Genomic DNA, 22,946 nt, shown 5'->3' on the forward strand with positions numbered 1-22,946 from the left:
TTGTCACAGTGCTGGTGGTGACTCCAAAGCAGTGTCAGCTCTGCTATGAGGGGATTCCCAGTATCCACATGACAGGTTATTTGACTCCACCCATCTTGTTTCTCATATGAGAGGTAAGAGACTGGGGAAGTGCTATAACCATACTGATGTGGTTCCCTTCCTTCCTGAATGACCTGAAAGACTTCTTATACTATGTTACCAAAAGGCTCAGAAAAGCAAATAAGTTACTTTGTGAGAAACACTAAATGGAAGTTTCCTTTTGTTGAAGGAGGTATTATGCACCCTCAACCAGCTGGCCCATAACACTGGGCTTTGGTCACACACATCCAGATGTGTGGGTTGCACTGTTTGCTTGTGAAGAGGACCATGAGGCTTTTAAATTTTCACTTAAGTGGTTTAATTATATGACATTCTGCTATTTTTTAATATTTTATTTTGTTTATTTATTTATTTAACACACACACAGGGAGAGAGAGAGAGAGAGGGAGAGAGAGAGGGAATGAATGGGTGTACCAGGGCCTCCAGCCACTGCAAGCAAACTCCAGATACATGTGCCCGCTTGTGTATCTGGCTTACATAGGTCCTGGTGAATTGAACCAAGATCCTTTGGTTTTGCAGGATAAAGCCTTAACCATTAAGCCATTCCTCCAGCCGCTCTGCTATTTTTTACATCATTTATGACATACACACATATTTAGTGACCTAATGGTTCATGTAGTAATTTTTGGAGCTGGAGTGTGACCAAGGTATTTGGTGGCCTTTTGCCTCCTGATGATCTGGTGAGTAATAAAGAATCAGCATTTGTGTCCTTTCACTGTGCTAAGACAGCACTGGACCTGAACACCTCCACTCATTTTGTGGAGGCTGCTTGTCAGGGGCTTTCCACTGGCGGCTATCCAAGTCACACGGCTCATTGTGCTTCCTCAGTGGCAAACAGTGCTGGCTTTGGTCAAACTGTAGACACTTAACAGCAAATCACAGCCATTTGACAAGAAATGATGCTGATTATTTTAAATTGCTATTGGAATCTCAAACAGAGGAAAGCTTTTGTTGAGGAAAAACAAGTCACTTTCAGTGAAGAGGCTCATGAGGCAACTTATTTAGTAGCAGAATTTATTGACCAGAAAAGGCAAAATGCAGCAGTTGGTATACGCTTACTAATACAGTATGCGAGACACAGTGAGCACAGTGAGATGCTCAGGACAAGAGGCAAGGTGAGAATTGGGGAGAACTGGCTGTCCAACAGTCCATCAGTCTAAGTGGCATGTCAGAAGGTACTGAGGAGACTTCAGTAATAAACCAGTATACCAAGCTACGAATCAGCAGACAGTAATAAATGAGAACAGTAGCTGTATTCAAGAGAACTTTTCTGTTACACACAGATGCTTTAAAATGTTTATTTATTTATCTGCAAGTAGAGAGAAGAAAGACAGAGGGAGTGGGCATCCCAGGGCCTTCAGCCACTGCAAATGAACTCCAGATGCATGTGCTACTTTGTGCATATGGCTTCATGGATACTGAGGAATTGAAACCTGATCATTAGACTTTGTGGGCAAGAACTTTAACCACTGAGAAATCTCTCCAGCCCCAAGAGATGCTTTATATAATCATGGACAATGATATGTTTGGTATTTTGTTTTCTTATCTGTATACAAAATCTCTAGCTTAGAGAACCCTTGTTAATAGCACATAAACAGTGCGGAGCAATTGACAGACTCATAACAGGTTTTGCTTCCAGTGGGAGGTGGGGGGCTTGTATCAGGTGTATATTATTCATAATAAGTGCTGTTGTTAAAAGCTTCTGGATTATTCTACCAAAACAATTAATGTAATAAAATAAAGATGCACTTACTTAGAATTGTTTGAAGATTATGTGGAAACATTGACAATTCTCAAGATGAAAAAAAATGATGCAGAAATCAGCCAGTTTCTATTCCCCAAACCAGTTTTCTATAGCTTCCTTGAGAAAGTCATTTGACGTCATATAAAATTATAATAGAGTGAAGAAGGAACTTGAGATGTTGGAAGGTGATGCAAAGGACATTTCGGATGCTGCCATTGCTGCCTGAGTTTGGATGAGGACAGGGCTCAGATTGGTGTGACTGGCACAGATTCAAACAGCATGGAGTGGAGTTTCTCTTGTGGCTACAGAGGGAACAAGTAGAACTTTCTCTGCATCCTTTGGCCACTAGGAGAGAGCCCTGTGAGAGATGCGGACATGAGAAGTATGGCATGCTTATCATAAAATAAAGGTCTTTCCTGATAGGCTCCAGGGGAGACAGGGAAGTGTCCAGGCTTGGAGGACAATTTAGGACCATATGTCTGTGACCAAATGTCCTCCTGTGTCAAATGCACTTAGAGTAAAGGGGAGGATCTTGCTATCATAGAAAATGGTCATGTATGTACTCAACTCAGGTCCAAACTGAGAAAGTAATATTTGTGTACAGAAAAGGGAAACAGTTTGGGCTTTCATCATAAAGAAATGGCAGCTGTTGGAGGAAATAGACATGCCAAGTCAGATGTAGTGGCGCATGCCTTTAATCCCAGCACCAAGGAGGCAGAGGTAGGAGGATCACTGTGAGTTTGAGGCCACCCTGAGACTACATAGTGAATTACAGGTCAGCCTGGTCTAGAGTAAGATACTAAAAAAAAAAAAGAAAAAAAAAAACTAGTAATGGAATTATATTAGAACAGTGTAGACTAGATTTATGTAGGGAAATATCACACTCTACTGAATATCTGCAACTATTACATGACAATTAAAAATAAAATCAACACAAAAAGTTTAAAAATGTACCTAAATACTCATAATCAATGCTGCATAAAGTAATCAACTTATATACTTTTTGTTATTTTTAAGCTCAATAAATTGATTTCCACATAATTTGAAAATAAGCATTATATATTAAAGTGTTTTAGAAGGGTGTTTTTAGGCAGTTATAATGACTTCTGAACTGAGATATGTGTCTATATTTTAGAAAAGTAGAATCCAAATCTCTTTGAAATAGAATGGGAAAAGAAAGTTCAAGTTGGGAAAGATAGGTGAATCCTGAAATAGAAATTTCTGTGACTTCAAAGGAGAGATAGTGAACAATGAATTATAATATTTTATGAGTTAATAAGAGAGATGGGTGAATACTGAGACATAGAAATTTTCATGTTTTCAAAGGGGAGATTGGTCAACACTGAAACAGAGATTTTTATGGGTCCTGAGAGTTCAGCACAATATAGACATCTCTGCTATGGCAGGGATATTTATGTTAATTGCCTTGTTACCATAAATATATTTGTAGATTTTAGATTATGTGGCTTACATAAAGTATGCCTCAAGTTAATATGAATTCAATTGTCACAAAAATTTTGCTTTTAAAACAATAGGACATGGATTCTATTTGATTGGTACTGAAAGACTTACTTGGAATTAGGTTATAATATATTTACCTACTTACAATGAAATATTTTTAAATTATTCAATAATTATTGGAGATAGATAATCTCTTATAAGCTTATACTGATACCTGCCCTTTTGTGGTGGCTCTAGAGAGTATCCCTGAAGAGATGAATATTTTTATATGCACAGTACACATTTCCCCTAAAACCCACCCTCCACCAAAAAATGGGAAATAAAGGTCAAAAAACTCAATACCTTCCATCAGAATGGGGTTGCATGCAATGTTCTGCTAATTCCTAAGCCTGTGAAAAATCCAGGCTGGGCACTAACATCACAGTGTTTCAGACTTGTCACAGGCTTACTGACTGACATATGTATGATTCTTTTTCCTACAAGGGCTGCTGCAGATACCTGGGTGGTCATGGACTGCTTTGTTACCTAGATTTAAAAAAAAACAAACAAACAAAAAAAAAAAAAACAGAAGATGTTGGATGCCATAGGTGGCTTGTAAATGAATCCTGAGTCTATTCAGTGTATTGGTTTCTTGGCTATTATGGAATGACTGAGAAAATGTTTTTTGAAAAATGGCATTACAGAAGTGAGACTATCATTATAATACTGACTTGAACACTCAGTAGTTGGCGCTCCAGCAGAGACAGTAACCAGGATGCCTATTGAAGCCAGGCTTATAACATTAGCATTTGGAAGCAAAGTGAATTGCATCCAGCTAGGAAAAACAAGCTTTAATATAAACCCAGCCCATTATAAGCATTGTAAAATAGATCTATTCATTAATTGAACTAGAGTTGCTCATGCTTCCTTAAGGAAAAGTGAACAAAGATTTGAAGAAAAACTGTGTTCCCATTAGAAAGGAATGCAGTCATATGACATGTAGACACACACACACACACACACACACACACACACACACAGAAACATGTGTTTACATACACAGAGAAAGGCAGATTCTGGTATATACAGGGGCAGAAGGTCAGATTTAATTTGTATGGGTATGATGACATTTTGGATGCAATTTCTCTTTTCATTGTTTTAAGGGCTAGCGAGATGGCTCAGTAGTTAAGGTGCTTGTTTGCAAAGCCTAAGCACTACAGTTAGATTCCAAGTACACTCGTAATGCCAGATGCACAAGGTGGCACATGCACCATTCTCTCTCTTTCTCTCTCCAAAATAAATAAATAAATATGTAATATAGTTTTCAAAAAGAATTAAAGTATGCATTCATGATTTTGAATGGCATTGTGACAGTAGGACCACATGTCCACTTGGGTTAAATGAAGAGATCTTTTATTGCTTTGTCTTATATATGTCAAGTTCAGTGGTTTAACACTAGTTGAGAATCAGAAAGATGGAGCAGACAAGAAGTGTTCTAGGAGCAGTAAGTTGAAGCAGTCATGAGTGCTTTGTCATTAAGAATTATGAAGGAAGATCTAGTGAACTTAAGAGTACGTATGGGAAGGTGATCAGAAACACCCAACAGGCTCTAGACTATTGAAGATAAAGAAAGGGAAGTTAAAAATTAAACTATGACAACAAGTTGGCAAATGAGTATGACAGGAAGGGCTTGGTCTCGAGCAGGTGTGTTACCAGCTACTGGGTGGAAGGACAGAAGGTTGCCGTGACCCAGTGCCAGGTGGACAGAGCAGGAAGGCAAAATAGACATAGGAATCAAACCTCTACAAAAGCGGGTTTGGAGTTCTCTATTCCATGCTTTGATGAAGCCATTGTGTAATGAGTCCTACAACCAATCTATAGCTGTGTTCAGCCCAAAGACTATATCAGCAGGCAGGAGAGACACATGGCAGAAGATGATGTATGACTTCCTTGGTGTGTTTAGACTAGCTGTCATAACTTTGCTTTGAAAACAAGAATGTGGAAAGATTCTGCATGTCCTCTATCAAACCTGCAGTCTACAAAGTGACAAATGTAGCTAAATAGCACCTGGGAAGTCCTTGTGTAGGCAGGTAGAAGGAACTGTGAGCCCACCAGAAAAGACAGTACTCTCACAAGAGTCCTAGAACCACATAAACAGAGCAATGGACGCCAGACTGGAGGGAAAGGGATAGACTACCTGTGTACCTTTAGAAGTGTACTCTGCACTGGCTGATGAAGAGACCATAGAATGCTGCAGGCAGAGCAATACCAAAGAATGTGACAGCATCAGCTGAAGGTGAGGAATTAGGACCCACTGGGGATGAACTATGACAAGCGTATTAACTGCAGTGAAAACCAGCCCAGGAGACAGTCACAGAGGAAGGACAAAGCACCTGAGCAGGTGAACGAAGAGCAGGTGCTTGGATTACCTGTGCTCCTCTGCTGTGGTCTGTCTGTGGCTGGGAGCCTGGAGGGGGAGGAAGCTTTGGTCAATGAATCAGTGCAAAGGTGCATAGAGGTTTTCCTTGTAAACCAAGACTAATCAGGGCTTTTGTAATGTGGCAGTTGAGAATTACAATCCCAGTGCTGTGAAGTTTGAGCCAAATAACTACAGTGGCCAGGTTCTGGTAAGGAGCCATGGGAAAATAATGGGCCAGTCTGTCACCCTGGTTTGATGTCCATGCGGTGAGCCTGAACTTAAAAATCGCATGATCGTTTGCTAAAGTGTCTATGTAACTGTAGCTCACTTTACTTATCAAGATCAATTTGTTTTATATGTAAATCTAAAATCTTTAAGTAGGTCCTTACAGACTTACTTATGATAACTTTTAATTCAAATGTGAGGGTTTTCTTTCTTCAGATTTTATACAACCATAATTCAAATATTATCTTAAGTTTCCATTTGTTTAATAATATACACAGGTATATAACTATGTCTATAAGTATACACATATACATATATATGTACATATATTCTTTCTTGTGCATATGTATGTATGTACATATGTGCTTTTCATTGTTGTGACAAAGTATAAAATAACTGACATTGGAAACTTTATTTTGGCTCACATATTTTGAGCTTTCAGCTCATGATGACCTAGGCTATGAACAGGACCTATAGTTTCAGAACCTTGTAGCAAAGGAGGCCATAAAACCTTGTGGCAGCCAGGAAGCTTAGAAAGAAAAAGCAGAAGATATGAGAGACAAGACATACCCTTCAATGACCCCTCAGCGACCCATTTCCTCTTCTTAATCCCATCTTTCCTACCAGTTCACCACCTCCCACTTGTCCATTTAATCATAATGGATAAATGTCCTGCTTTCCCTAAATCCCAAGTATGAATATTACATTGGATACCAAACCTCCAACAAGAGAGCCTGTGGGGAACATTTCACACCTAAACCATAGCAATAGAGTTGCAGTTATGAGAACACAACTCTGGTTTTTAATGTTTTTTTTTTTTTTCATGGAATACTTATATGAGAGCACATGGATATACTGTATGCGTTTCTAGTCTTCCCAAACATGATATCCTAAGTTTTATGAAGCAGTTAATTGAATGATTTATGTTATCCTCATGATGGACAAGAGGATGTTAACACTGGGCAGTTTAGTCCAGACCAAGAACACAACAATTAAGATGTAATTATAACTAATAATAAAGCTTCACTTTAGATAGTTTAAAAGTTGTATTAATTTATATATGTGCTTACTATATAAGTTTTCATAATACCCAATAATGTAAGACATAGGATGTATTCAGCATTTAACCTTGTTAAGTGGGTCTCATAAACATAAAAATAAATAGGCAGCAACCCTGTGCTTGATACTAAGACTTAGATGTGATCTGGTTGGGTGCTGTGATTGGTTTCATTTTATAGAAACTAACAAAACATCACTTCCCTACTGAACAGCTAAGAAAAGTCCTATTACAACTTGCAAAACATTTTTGTGATTTTAAGGTCACCACAAATATTTTAAAGTGGTTACTACATAATATTGAGAATAATGATAGCTTCATTTTTCTACCATAAGGACTTTTTTTTAAAGGCTTTTTCATACTAGGTGTCTCCCACCACAGTGAGCTGTTTAGTTCCAAGTCTGTACCAGGCAACTGATCATAGAATCCTGCCAACAGGGTGGAAATGTGCAGGCAGGTGCCTTGTTTTCCTTTCTAGTCATAGGATCTAAACTGTTGACCTGCTACCAGAACTCTTCACATTTCAATGGAAACCCATAAAATTAATTACCACAGCATTTTAAGTACTCCTTTCATAGCATCACATCAGGGATTGGTGTGACAAGCAGAACCTGGGATCCAGACCTGTAGTGTGGACCTCTTCTAAGTCTATGCATGGATAGAAACGCCTGGATTCCAGCAACTGTCAAAATTAGAGATCAGTCACTTGCAAAGCAATATTATATGAAGAGGCAGGCAGCATCCCGAATATTAACCACTGCTGAGCTTCCAAGTGATAAGAACACCTTGAGTGTGTCATACAATATATGTATTTATGGAAATGAAATTTTTGTTCATCTGGAAAAAATACTAGTACCATATGTTCAGTCAATTTAATGATATAAGCAAAATTATTTATTAACCTACTTCATTAAATTTAGTTCTAAACTTCTAATCCAGCTGCCTCAGCCATTGGTAGGAAGTAGGGCCATAGAGTGCATACATGGATCAGGGAACCACAGTGTGCATGCAGTGTGAGTGAAGCCTTGACCAGTTGAAGGCTGCAGTCTCTGGGCCCAGAATATGGACTCGCTAGCATTTCCTCCACCAAACAGAGCATTCTGTTACTTTCAAAGTCAACTTTGCTCAAATTCTCAGGGCAAAGGCAGAGCACAGCCAGAATGTCAAGCAAACTGCCTCTAGCCCTGTTCCTGAAGGTAAGCAAAAAGTAGTCACAGAGGGAAAAAATATTGTTGAAATTACACAGTGGAATGAGATATTAAAATAATTAATTGTAGAGGTTTGTGTCATATCAGTTAAAGAGGTCTGATGCACGGACACAAAACACTTAATAGGCATCTTTAGTGTATTTAAAATGTTTTATTTAATGCTTAAAAACATACAGAGGATATAAAATGAAAAGGCACATCATCAAGTCATCCTTGGAAATGAGATTTTTCTTTCAAGAAATTTCATTTGAACTTCTCTCTGGGAGTAAGCAGGCTTTAATACCTCAGGGGCAGAGGGGAAAGGAGAACTCAGAAGAAATAGGGGGAAGGGGCTGTGGTCACTCCAGGACTCTAAAGCATAGTGTGGGTGTGAGAACCCTGGGCATCTGGAAGATAAATGCCTTTCTCAATTTAGAAGGAAGGTACTATGTGCATCCTTAAAGGGATTCTCAGAAACAAGCTTTTATATTGGGCTAATATGCTTCTTTTAGACTAAGTGAAATTTTAATTTTAGAAATTTGTCTGAAGGCACACATTTTGTACTTGCTGGAACATTGGCCAAAGGGAAGCTAAAGAAACTAATGCCATTAATAACAATACGTGTGGAAATAATAATAAATATGTAAAATGTCCTACAAGTCAAGAAGTCATAAATGATCAAGAATTTATGTAGTGAAATTCTTACTTCCTTTAAAATGAGAATTTTGTTAGCACAGAAAGTTGTTTAAAACGTAATGTTCAGTCACAAAGGACAGTGTGACATCATAAGACTGAAGTGTGATCTCATGATTTACTAAAGCAGGATCTGTGGGCATGAAGGCAGAAGGCCACATATTAACAAAAACCTAAGGTCATCCCATGTGAAGGAGTATTATGCAGAAAGAAATTATGCTTTATTAGTAAGTGCCTGAATATATATATTTTTAAGATTATTTATTTATTTATTTGAGAGTAACAGAGAGAGAAAGAGGCACATAGAGAGTGAGAGAGAGAATGGGTACGCCAGGGCTTTCAGCCACTGCAAACGAACTCCAGACGCATGCGCCCCCCTGTGCATCTGGCTAACGTGGTCCTGAGGAATCGAGCCTCGAACCAGGTTCCTTAGACTTCACAGGCAAGCACTTAACCACTATGCCATCTTTCCAGCCCCTGAATATATATATATATATATATATATATATATATATATATATATATATATATATTTTACAAATTCTCTACTATATCTGGTTGCTATTCCCTTACTCATTACTACACTTACTCATCACTACCTGATCATCATGTATTTAGTTGGAATTTTAGGTTTTCTGCCTCTTCCTTCTCTAGCAGCATTACCATGTGAGTGAGCAGAGATTCTCACTGTTTTATCATTCAATTATTAAAAACTATGTGGTTAAGCATAAGGTGCATTAATTTTGTTTATGCTTTTGCTTTTCGTAGCATTACTACTGTTTTTAAATAAAAGTATATCAATGCATGATGTTATAGTACAAAATGTTTTTTTTTTAAGTTCATAAAAGAAGTATACATTAAAATGCAAAGAAATGATACCTCTTAGACCTGTAAATTACCAGGCACCAAAGGCAATATATGTTTTCACCTCCTGCACCACAAAAAGTGCACAGTATGTAGTCATTTCCAGTTGCTAACACATATACCTAAGTCTGAGTAACATGCAAAGCCAAGAGGTTTTAGATCCTTTAGTTGGATCATACCATGATGAGTGACATGACGGTGGAGTCCATGTGAGAAACAGCAATCCCACTGGGGAGGGATGAATCCATGGGGAGGGAGGAGGTTCTAGGATCTTTGTTTTACAGCACCCTGCTCTGATGAGAACTAACATTCTCTGTGAGACCTGCATTAGCCTCTTTGGAGGGCAGAGCCCCCATGACCTTAATACTTCCCATGGGATCCCATCTCTTATAGGTCCCTTCACCTCGGCACAGGGGCCAAAGCAACTGCAACCAAACTATAAACATAACACACACACACCACCACCACCTCCATCACCACCACCACCACCACACCATTTAGAAGGCAAAGAAAGAATTTTTTTCCACCTTTTTCCATGATTGTTAATATTTATTTTTTTAGGACTTCCTATCTATAAAATTACTAAAGCTACTTTTCCTGAAGTCATTTTATTACAAACAAAATTGGAAAAGACAAGCTGATTATATCCTTCAAACTTCTCCCTATTGGTGTTACATGGATTTTTTTTTTGCCTTTTATTATTTCTATAAATAACAAGTACTAAATCTAGATTTCCATTTGCTTACATGAAGTGCATGGTTACTCTCTTCTTTATGCAACAAATTGTCTTTGCAGAAATGTTAATTATCTCTCATCTCTCTCTTTCTATGTGTGTGTGTGTGTTTGTGTGTGTGTGATTCACACTATGTTACTCAAAAGCATGGACCTTGTTTTTACTTTATTTTTCAGTTTCTAAAACTGGCAGTAAAAGTAATTTAATTTAGTTCAGAAAGTCACAAAGTGGAGTGTGAGAAGAAAGAAGGGGTTGTGGGTGCCTATGTGCGGAAAAGGAGGGTCAGTTCAGAAGTCCCAGCTCAGCTTATGAGAGGGCCACAAACACTAAGCAGTGACAACAAGCAAGACTCAGAAAACAGAAGGCCTGGCACACAGAGGGAATGGCCCTGAAAACTGACAGAGATGCAAAAATGACCCAATGACATAAGATTAATGACAGTGGCCAGAGGAACAAAGGGACTCCTATTACTATGCTGTGAAAAGGTTAGCTGTCATTTGATTGCCTCCAGAGGTATGGAAGAAAGACAGAGATGACAGAACCCACATGGCTTGTGGGTAGGACAAATGTGTGGTAGAAAGGACAATGGGTACCCACTGTCATGGCAGAGGACATGGTCATGTGCCTAAGTGATGCTTTTCCTCCAATCTGAATCTTCCTGTGGGTATAAAACTTCATTCTAATTACACTTCAAAATATATTAAACTATTATTCATAATAGATACTTATACATTAGCTTTAAGAAATATGCATATGTTTTGATTTATACTTATACTTTATGCATATTTATAACTTAATTTAAAGATTAAGGACCACTTCTTTCCACTTCCTCAATGCTCTCACAGCCTTCTTTCCTTCACATTCTTCCAAAATCTATCCTTTCTCTAGAGTACTTTCTATCCTCCTCATACCATCACTGTCTCCTCCATGACATGGTCTCGCACCCCTTCTCAGACCTGGATGGTTTTTCCCTTGACCTTTCTGTCTTATCACAGAGAATGTGCACAGAGGCCAGGGGTAATTCCTGGCAGAAGACGGACACTAACCTTCCAGTTAATCTGTAGGGAACTGTGGTGAGGAGCTGAGAGTTTGAAATAATTGATATTAACAGATGACAGGGGGGATTGAATATAAAAATCTTATGTGGTAATCATTTGCTGATACTATTTTCACCTAATTTTGTAATGTCCACTGTGAGCAATTTATAATGGAATAATTGGAGATTCTTATGGAAATGTTTACATAACATTTTTAAAAGAAGTACCTAACAAAACAAGTTTTTGGAATTTTTGAGTATTTATTTAGTTAAAAGCTCTTAACTCAGCCTGTAGCTCAATGGCAAAATGTTTGCCCAGCATACATAAGAACACATGTGAAGTCACCAGCACCACACACATGAGAAAAAAAAAAAAACATGATTAGTTTTTGCATGGTGTGGTGGTTTGAATAGAGTAGATGGCGCCCAATATATTCAGTTGTTTGTTTGTAGTTTGCATCTGCAGCCACCTGGCTTAGACAATGTCACTGGGTGGATTTTAAGGTGTGGTGGTGGTTTCAGATTTTAATCTAAAGATGTGCCTAGCAGGAGTTCCTGAAGTTTGCTATGCTGTGTGGCTTTAGGCTTGTGCTTCTCTCTCTCTGCTTGGGCCTGTGAAGGCAGGCCAGCTTCTTCTGCCATTATGGAACTTCCCCTGGATCTGTAAACTTCAATAAATATCCCTTCCTCCATAGCTGTGCCTGGTCTGGAAGTTCATCTCAGTGAACCTGAATCTGTCTGCTACATATGGTATACCAGCACTTAAGAGGAGGGTGGAGGAAGGTCAGGGAATCAAAGCATTCACTATCTGAGATCCTGTCTTAAAACTATAAACAAAAAATTCAAATATTTCATTTAGTGTAATACCCTCCAGATTTAACTATATTGTTGCAAGTGGCATTCTTTCTTTCTATGGATAAATAGCTTTCTACTTTTCATTTGTCAGAAAGAAAGAAACAGAAGAAAACTTTAACTCCAATATAAATAGTATGAAAAATGAGAATTCAAATCAGGCTCTGAGATTATGTCAGTGCAGAAGGTGCTTTAAAGGTTTATACATATGTCCCTCAGCATCCTCAGGTGATTGGTTCTAACACGTCCTATCCACACAGATGCTCATATTCTTCTCATAAAAGACACAGTGTTTGCATGTGACCTGCACATATCTCATGAGCATTTAAAATGTCTTTTAGATTACATATAGTAGTTAATAATGCATATTTCAAATCATTTCTAGGTTACATTCAATAATACAGAATGATCTTGATAAACTGCTATTATTCAGAGAAGACTAAAAGAAAAGTGTGATAATTTCATTACAGATGTAATTTTTAAAATATTTCTTAAATTGATTTATTTGAGAGAGGGAGAGAGAGAAGCAGAGGCAATTAGATAGATAGAGAGAAGGGGGAGATAGAATGGGCACACCAATGCCTTCTAAACTGCAAATGAACTACAGATCATCTGGCTTTACATGGGAACTGAGGAACTGAACCTGGGTCCTATGGCTTTGCTGTTAAGTGCCTTAACCACTAAGCAATTTCTCCATCCTTTTCAACCTTTTTTAACCCATGTTTTGTTTAACCCAAGAATATTCTGAACACAGAGAGCCAACTATATATAAACATATGCATGCACACTTTTAATATAATGGATATTACATTATTTTGTAATAGATATGCATTTAAGGTCTATGTAACAGATATTCTCAACTTTAATTACACTCAGTTTTCATTCTAATCTACATGCATACATATATGTAGATATAAATATGTGTTTGTCTTTACACAGATGTACATGCATGCATACATAAAGGGATTCAACAGAAAGTTAGTCTTCTATGATATATTCAGTCACGATGCCAAAGATGATCTGGATACCACTTTCCTTTAATTCTTCCAGTCTACAGCTTGGAGTCAATTTCTCAAGAACCTCATTGTGACTCCATCTATAGTAGTACCTGGACTCAGGACTGTTGGATATGCTTCTGTAAGATGTTTGTAAATATTCTGTCTACTCATTACCTTTGTTGACTTTCTGCAATTGTTCCTCAGCAGGAGATTCTATAATTCTATAATTATATAATAATTCTATAATTCTATATATATATAATCTTTTTCTGTCACAAATTAAATTTCCCCAAGATCAGTAATATTTAAAATGTTCTGCATGTATTGCACCATGTGTAGTAGCTTCTTGAAATAGTTTTATTTTATTTACTTGAAAAAGAGTGAGAGAATCATATATAGAGAAAATGGCATTGCCAGGGCCTTTAGCCACTGCAAATGAACTCCAGACACATGTACCACTTTGTGCATCTGGCTTTACATGGATACTGGGGCATCAAACCCAGGTCTTTTAGCTTTGCTGGCAAGTACCTTAACAACTAAGCCATCTATCCAGCCCCTAGTTTTTTATTTTAGTGACTGCTTGTTTTCATTCCATGGTATAATATGCTGCCCATTCTTAACAAAGACTCCTCCAGTAATTATTTTGTACAAGCAACTTTATATCAAAAGTTGGCACATATGGATGTGGGATAACTGGCAAGAAAATAGTAAATAAAGAACTAAAACAACAACAAAAAAAAGATAATACTTCATCAAGAGTGGCTATTTCAAAATTAGAGGGTTGAAGTAACTAATCTCCAGGTAGCCTTGGGAATTTTTACTGTTTCATCTTACCTTTTAGGAAGCTAGTTGACCAGACCAATTATCCCCCGTGAAGTGATACAGACTCTTATCACAGGTTTCCACAAGCACTATATGAAAGAGTCAATACTTGGAAACTCTGATGCAACTTCCCTTTTCTCTACACTCAATTTGTAATATACCTTCATCACTGTGTGCTTTATTGGGAAACCCACTTATTTGGAATGTCTCACAAGGAATTAAATTAAGCCTAATTATACTTAATGGCAACGATGGGTGCTTAATTTGGATGGTAATTCTGCTTAATTGAGATGCCTTCAGGTGCCCAAGTGGCATTCTGAGCATACTAGTGTGCAGAAATGTATCAACCTGGGTACTTTTCTCTTTCTCTCACCATTTCTACAAAATAGTTGAAGCAACACAAAGAATTTTCAGAAGCAAAATAACATAAGACTCTTGGAATTTATCTTATTGATTATAGAGTTTTCAGAATCAATGGCACTTAGACACAATATTTACAAAGTTCAAAAAGAAGTTCACAAAGGTGACAGAGAACAGCAATATTTCTAAAATAAGAAAAGAGAAACTTAGGAACCTAACGGCAAACAGGAAGCTTTGGATATCTCCACATTGCCACTTAATTACCCAGGAAAATCTGTAAGCACCCCACATGTGCACCTTTGTTTCTCTTTCAGATTTTTCCATAAGTAGGCTCTTGTGTTGTCTGCAGTCCCCAAACATCCTAACAATGTATGGAAGAACTTATTGTTTATTTTCATTTCCTCATGTACTCCTCAATGCCATAGCCAAACAAAACACTGCAAGTTAGTAGAGACAAACAAGCTAACAACGTGTTCTCTGTACAATAAGGACACAAATTTAACTTCTCTGGATCTTCCTTTCCTCACTATCAATATAGAAAATAGGAACTCAAGGCTTCCTTTTAGTTGGATGCTTCAGTCATTCTGATATGTAGGAAAGGATTCAAAACAGGCAATACACACAGTACTGTAGCATAGAAATAATTACCATCACTCATAAGTAACCTGGATTCAACAAATTCTGAAAATGCTGGCAACTTGTAACAAAATCAATGAATACTGAGCATGGAGACATTGTCCCCACGTTGAAACATCCTAGGTACCTGACTACTTTGAAAAAGGCTTAGCATTGAGAAATCTTTAATATCATTTGCTATGGAAATATTCTTATTACATGTGAGGCCAAATTTACCATTTGGTTGAGCCTGAGAGAATAGTAAAATGATCAGCCTGTCTTCTTTTGACTTTCTTTATGTTCTTTTCACACCAGCCTCATTGTTGCTTTCCTCAGCAACTACAAACATAAGAACTCTATAGTTCCCTCTGCCAGTTATGCCTGTTCGGATAGACAAGTTGGTACCTCACTGTCATTATGTCTAAAACTAAGGTGTCTTCCCATGAGAAACTGGCTTATATGGGCCCTTCCCTGTTGAGAATTAGGGAGGGTATCTAATCTATTGCCCTGAAATGGAATAGTTGTCAGAATAAACTGGAGTCATGATTAACAATTGTGCAAAGATAATTTCCCTAGATTGCTTGTGTTTCCCCTATATGGTCCTCCAGGAATTTCAGTTTCAAGTCTTACATTAATGTCTTTGAAACATATAGTTTGTTTCTCAAAATGGTGAGTAGGAGGGATTTAGTTTCAGTCTTCTATATATGGGTATCCAGTTTCCTCAAAACTACCTGTTGAAGAAGCTGCCTGTATTCACGTGGGCTTATTTCCTAATCCTCTATTCTATTCCATTTGTCTATGTGTCCACTTGTATCAATATCATGTTGTGTGTGTGTGTGTGTGTGTGTGTGTGTGTGTGTGTTAAACCAAACATACTGCCCTTTTTTATGTACTGGAGAGAGAGAGAGAGAAAGAGAGAGAGAGAGAATTGGTACACCATGGTCTCCAGCCACTGCAATTGAATTCTAGACATGTGTACCTCTTGTGTTCATGTGTAACCTTGCATGCTTATGTCACTGTGAATCTGGCTTATGTGGGACTTGGAGAGATGAACATGAGTCCTTAGTCCTTACAGGCAAGTGACTCAACTGCTAAACCACCTCTCCAGCCCATGCTTTTATGTTTCGATGGCTGTATAACATATTCTAAAGTCAAGAATTGTGATGCTTCCAGGATTGTTCATTTTGCTTAGATTTTCTTTAGCTGTTCAGGGTCCTTTGTTTTTCTGCATGAGTCTTAGGATTTTTTTTTCTACATATGTAAAAAATGTCATTGGTATTTTTATGGGAATTACATTAAATTTGTACATTGTTTTCATTTATCTAGATATCTCAATGCTGCTTATTCTCCCAGTCCATAAACATGGGAAGATCTTTTCTTTCACCTTCTAGTATTTTATTTATTAGTTTTTGTTTTTCAACATTTTTACTGTATACATGTCTCACCCTTGTGGTTAGATTTATTAATAGCTATTTGCATTTTAGGTTGGCAACTGTGAGTGCAGTTATTTTCTTAATTTCTTCTTAGTGTCTGCTAGATATAGTATCAATTCACTAGCAAACAAGGTTAATTTTACTTCTTTCTTTTCTATTGCTATTTGTTTTCTTGTTTCCTCTTGCCTCACTGTACCTCAATCATTGTCTGCTATATTCAGTAAGAGTGGAGAAAGTGGATACTCTTAAGTCTTTCCTGACTTCACATGTAGTGCTTTACATAATTTCTGTATTCAGCATAAGGTTGTCTGTGGGCTTGTTACATATAGCCTTTATTGAGTTGAGATGTGATCCTTTTATTCCTAATTTGTTGAAGGTTTAACCATGAAAGAATGCTGAATTTTATCAAGGGCCATTCTGCATCTATTGGAAAATCACAACCCTTCTCATGAGTTTCACTCATGCACTCCTTGCATTATTGATTTGCATGTGTTGAATCAACTTTGCACTGAAAATCACAATGAAGCCAGTTTGATCAGGGCTGGAAATTGCTTGGTAACCAACCAAACTCAAAGGCAGCAGAAGGAAAGAAACACTAAGACTCAATGCAGAGGAGCATAAGTGCAATCTAGACTGAAATAAGGACACAGAGGATCAATGAAACAATGATCTGGACTTTGAAAACATAAAGAAGATTAACAAGCCTTTAGATCCATAACCAAAAGGCAGAGATAAAAGCCTACATAAATAAGTAAGGTGCAAAAGAAAATGTTACAACAAATGTCACTCAAAGACAAAAAGACTACTAAGGAATATTTGAAAAATTATATTATGATAAAAGGCAACATTTAGAAGAAATGGCTAAGTTAGTTCCTAGACACATCAGGCTTATCAAGACTGAACTGAGAAGATATAAAAGAACTAAAAGATCAATAACATGCAATGAGATTAAAGGGGTAATTAAATGTCCCTGACCAAAACAAAACCCAGGATTGGACAGAGTCACTGAATTATATCTCTTTTTAAAAGAATAACACAATGCTCGTTAAGTTATTCCACAAAACAGAAAGGAGAGGAACACTTCCAAACTCATCTTACAATGCCAATATTACCATGACAACAAAATTAGATAAGAGCTCAATGGAGAATCAAAGCTGTAGTTCAGTTTTCCTGATGAACACAGATGTAAAAATTCTAAATGAAGGCTGGAGAGATGGCTTAGCAGTTAAGTACTTGTCTGTAAAGCCAAAATACTCAGGTTCATTTTCCCAGGACCCACGTCAATCAAATTCCCAAGGTGGCTCATGCATCTGGAGTTCATTTGTTGTGGCTGCCATATGTATATGTGTGTACACACACACACACACACACACACACACACACACATATATATCATAAAAAATTCTCAAATAAAAGTTAAATTCAAAGTTATGTTTGATTATTTCTACCTTTACTCATACTACCTATTGGAAGCAAAATACAGAGGAAAATCCTTCATATAAATCGCTGACAAGAAAATGTGGATCTTGTTTCCACTTTCTCCCCCACAGCCCTGTCCAAATGCTGGCGCCACAAATGAAGCCATTGTAGGCCCAGTTCTCATGTTCTCTTTCAAACTCAACATCCTCCCTATGGAGTATCATACGTTAGTCTAGTCTCTGCCATCATGCACCACAGTTACCTATTCCTCCTCCATGACCAAGACCTATAGGGAGAGAATACATTATGGCCAGTGTGCATGCTATCTTACCCTGAGTTTTCTCCAAAGCACACTGTTATTTATTGTTTATTTTCCACAGAACAAGAGGAAATGATGCTGGTCATGGGTTGTATGCACATATCCTTTATCATACTGTAGTAAGGTTCTTCTGTCCTTCATTTCTTCAAGGCTTTTTTTTTTTTTATAAAAAGAGATGTTTAATTTTATCAAATTCTCCAGTGGCTCTGGGTGGTGGACCTCTTGTGCATAGTGTGGGAAGTGCTTTGGGAATTTAAAGGACCCTGGAGAGTTTTTCCAGTGCTCAGTGCCACAGCCATAGTGATTTAAGGGATCAAGAGAGGAAGCTGTGCAGGAGAGCAAATGGTATGATGTGGCACCATGCAAGGAGGCACTTGCTGATCTGGTCCTCACTACATGCTTTCCAGTCCTGTGTGAGCTACACATCCATTTATGTATTTTCTGTGTGAATGACTATCAACTTCTATAGAACTATATGAAATACATAGAAATTCTCCTATTCTCCAGATTTATATTCATTAATTCATTTAAGTTATATTAGCACTAAAAATGGGGGGGGGCTAACTTAAGTGCTTAAGTACAAAAGTAAAACTTTTACATGATTTATCTACATGATAGGTGCCTTGGACCCCAATGGCATTTCTAGATCTATGATATAAACATGTTTCTACGTGACTCCCTATAGAAATGGTTGTAATATATTAATTGAATTCCATATCTTACATACAATGACAGAAGCAAACCCACTTGTTCTGCATTTTGTCCCTAAACTTTAACATTTTACTGTCTAGACTATAAATTCTCAAGGTCAAATGACTTGATCTGGTGAAGCATAATATTTTAATTTTTCAAAAGTGTACGGATGTAGAAGTAAATGAAAGCAATTATATACTTTTACTTCAGTTTCAAACAAAACTCTCCTTTTTGACAGGCAAATAAATGATATGGCTTGGTAAAGTATTAACACATTGTTGATGGTCCTTTGCTGGATTACAGTGCTACTTCTGGTAATCATAGTTGATGACTACACATATAAACTGATTTTACAACCATCCACAAAGAAAAAATATTGTGGTCCCTCGACAATGGGAGAACAGAAATTTTGTTAACTTTTCCAAATCCATAAGACATTTGCCCAGTAGAGCTGCACATAGGTGCTGAGGTCAGGACTTAGGAGACACTCATCTTTATAACCATTAGACTAAATTTTAACCAGCCTAGAGGAAGCAACGTTGTTGGCATTGCTAGAATTGTTATCACTGGGAATTGCACAATGCCACCATACTTGGGCAGTTTGGTTGGAACATCTACAGATCAGAAATTCTCTCGATTAAAAAGAAAGCACACAACTCCCTGGATTTTTACCCATTCCTGTTTATCAGAGCTGACATTTCACATAAATAATAGCTGAGATGTTAGAATAGAAGTGAGCACACAGAATCTAAAACACAGCTGGTAAAAACGTCACTGAATATAAATCAGTTCTTCTCTGCGACAGGAGATAAATCTGTACATAAATGATGGGGCTTTGGTACAGTAAGGAAATGGACAGTTGGCTCCTGCAGACACAAAACTGTTGGGGTGACTCAGGACATGACAAGGATATGGGCTCAGCAAACTCATATTATTTTAAGTATGTGCCTTTTACAAGATTTATTTTAAAATATTTAGTTTATTTTAAATATGTACCCAGTGTAAACATGTTCCATTTCACTTGTCACGTCTAGGCGTCTATATTGAACATACAACCTACTGAATTAATTATGGTTCACTGTACAACAATTGAGACATGGCAATGAGTAGGCCCTCCCTTGCCCCTCATTAAGTGGTAGCAGCATAATACAAACTACTCGTCCAAAACTTATAGAGAGTTCACATGGCTTCACCTTCTTATGATTCCAGAGAAACATATTCTGTATAAAATATTTAATGCAAGAAATTGATGAAGAACCAAACTTAGTTACTTTTAGGGGTGGAGAAATTGGAGCTTCATTTAGAATCCAGGGCTCGAAAGGCAGTTCTAAGAATGAAGGTCCAGCAGGAATGTTCTAACGCAGAGCTCTAGAAAAACACTGGTGCTGATGAAAGCTGCTGACTGAGCTAGGCAAACGAGGGTGACTAAACGGACAAAATCTCATGGAAGCCAGGTGTGGTGGCACCCTAATCCTGGCACTTGGGAGGTAGAGGTAGGAAGATTACCAAGAGTTCAAGCTCACCCGGAAACTACACAGAGAATTCCAGGTCAGCCGAGGGCTAGAGTGAAACCCCACCTTTAAATATTAAAAACAACAAAGAAAACAACAAAACAAAATAAAAAAACTCTGTGTTACCTAGGAGCAGGAATGGGTCTTACCAGACCCAGTAGAAAAAACGACACTTAGAGGCTTGACTGACACTCACATCTCAGTGAGGACCATATCACTGTAAAATATGTTGCATTGACAGGCGGTCTGCTTTTTTATCAGTGTAAGCTGCCAACAGCATGGAGATGGGTGGTAGAGTCTTACCTTGTCGGGATCGGTGGTAGTGATGACCCACACACAGTGTGCATTGTCCTCATACTGCACGGGGTAGTTAGGGGAGGTAATGACACCACTGGGTCCACGAAGATTTGATCCACACGTTCTAGCTGGAAGCAGAGAGGAACAGTTCATGCATGAGAATGAAAACATCACATGTAATGTCAAGTTTGCTTTAGTAAAAAAAAACAATTAGAGGAAAAAGATGCTACCAACATATGATATATCCATATAAAATATGTTGTTAAAAAACACAACTAGCACACAACATAATAGGTTTCATGAAGATGTTGTAATATATTGCTACTCATAACCCTTCTTCTGCCTTCTTATCCATCCTTCCCTCTTTAGTGGACCCTCTTCTACCCCCAAATAGTTCCTTTCTTTGATGCATGCATAATTGGTTGTGACCAGCTACTTGTAATTACAACTACACTCAAATAAACACATGTACATATATTGATTAACACAAGTCCACACATGAAAAAAAAGACATCCAATATAGTGTAACCTCCATATCCTCTCATATTCTCCTTCCTCATTCTCCCTCATAGTCTCTGGTCTGCTTTCATGTCCTGTATAGTATAAATCTTTACTTACATATAATTTTAGATTCAGCACATGACAGAAGCTATGTGATAGTTGCTTTCTGTAGGACATGCTAATATGTGCTTCATGAGCTCAAATGAGAAAGATTTCACTCAGCTTTTAGGACCCTCATTTGTTATTTATTATATGAGCTAGAACATCTTATTGCAGGATATTTACAGAGGGACTACAATTGTGGGATGATCTCGTTGATGATAGCATTAGGTATAATGTCAATACCAAATTAGTCTATTTCAAATCTCATCTTGCATCTGGTTCATCTCGCATTACAGATCACTTCAGGGCTGGACAAATGGATTGCTGGTTAAGGTACTTACATGCAAAGCCATACGACCCAGTTTTGATTCCTCAGTACACACATAAGTCAGATGCACAAGGAGGCACATGAGTCTGGAGTTCCTTTGCAGGAACTAGAGGTCTGACATGTCTTCTCTCTCCCCAACCCAGCCCACCTCTTTCTCTCTCCCTCTCTCATAAATAAATAAATAAATAAAAATAGAATATTTAAAAATAAAAATCAATTCATACATATTTAGTTGGGCACAGAGAATCTGCATGCACATGTAGCCATCCAGAGTTATAATAGGATGTGGGAAGAACACTGTATTATGGGATTTTAGGAGACCAGTGTTGCCTCAGTTATGCCCATCAGGTGTGGACTAGAATGAGGACTTCATCTTCCTTAGCTTTGTCCTCTCAAGTTCAAATGAGGATGGTGGATGATCTACAAAGTCTCATTAATGTTTAGATTTTATTCCATAAACAGTATCAAGTTCATTGCAGAAGAATGCAAATAGCACCTTGAGAGACTGTTGAAAGTTTAAAGAAAAACGGAAAAGGAGACTCACTCAAAAGCCAAAAGAAAACATTGTTCTCTTTTTCTTTATCTTGAGGCTGAAATGAAAGATGCATAGACAATGGGAAACTAAGGAAAATGCCTTGATTTAGAATGCAAGACATATTGCAATGCTCCCCTTCTTCTGCAAAGTTTCAATTTCTCCAGTTGATAGACAAGTATGGAAATCTATTGTCAGCCTGGATTCCAGAGTGAACATTAATAACTCAGTGCACATGTGAGGAATGAACAGAAGAGGTTCATTTTACCAGAAAGTGAAAAGTGGATATGTGTATCTCTGCTTCATATTACTTGACATCATCACCATCACACAGACCTCAAAAACTCCCATGCTGTGAAGGTTTCTCCTATTCATGTCTAACTATCCCTTATTGCCCTTGACTTACAGCCTATCTTAGTTCATTATTCTAAGAAATTCACTCTATGCATCAACATTTCAGGTCTTTCAGCATTGAGGAACTAGCTTAGGTGGGTCAAAAGCAACCACTTATACCAGCAACACAAATTTCTTTCTGCTGTTTATATTGATATTAAAGTGATGTGTTATGCCTATTCCTGAAAGTAATAATGTTTCACTGTGATAATTTCTTTGTAGAAGTCATAGAAGTTCTAGTGTGATTACTTTTATAGCTTTATTTTCCCTATAA

General features: G+C 37.6%; 1 protein-coding gene across 4 annotated transcripts in view; it reads right to left on the reverse strand.

The window, feature by feature from the left end:
* Csmd1 (CUB and Sushi multiple domains 1) overlaps positions 1-22,946 on the reverse strand; it is a 1,843,561-nt gene that overhangs the window by 465,505 nt on the left and 1,355,110 nt on the right. For all 4 annotated transcript variants that reach the window (XM_045131039.1, XM_045131041.1, XM_045131040.1 and 1 more), the window contains one exon: positions 20,823-20,944. In XM_045131039.1, the coding sequence (XP_044986974.1) occupies positions 20,823-20,944 (122 nt within the window). The remainder of the gene's footprint in view (positions 1-20,822; positions 20,945-22,946) is intronic.

Source organism: Jaculus jaculus, chromosome 12, assembly GCF_020740685.1.
Source record: "Jaculus jaculus isolate mJacJac1 chromosome 12, mJacJac1.mat.Y.cur, whole genome shotgun sequence".
NCBI classification, from domain to species: domain Eukaryota; kingdom Metazoa; phylum Chordata; class Mammalia; order Rodentia; family Dipodidae; genus Jaculus; species Jaculus jaculus.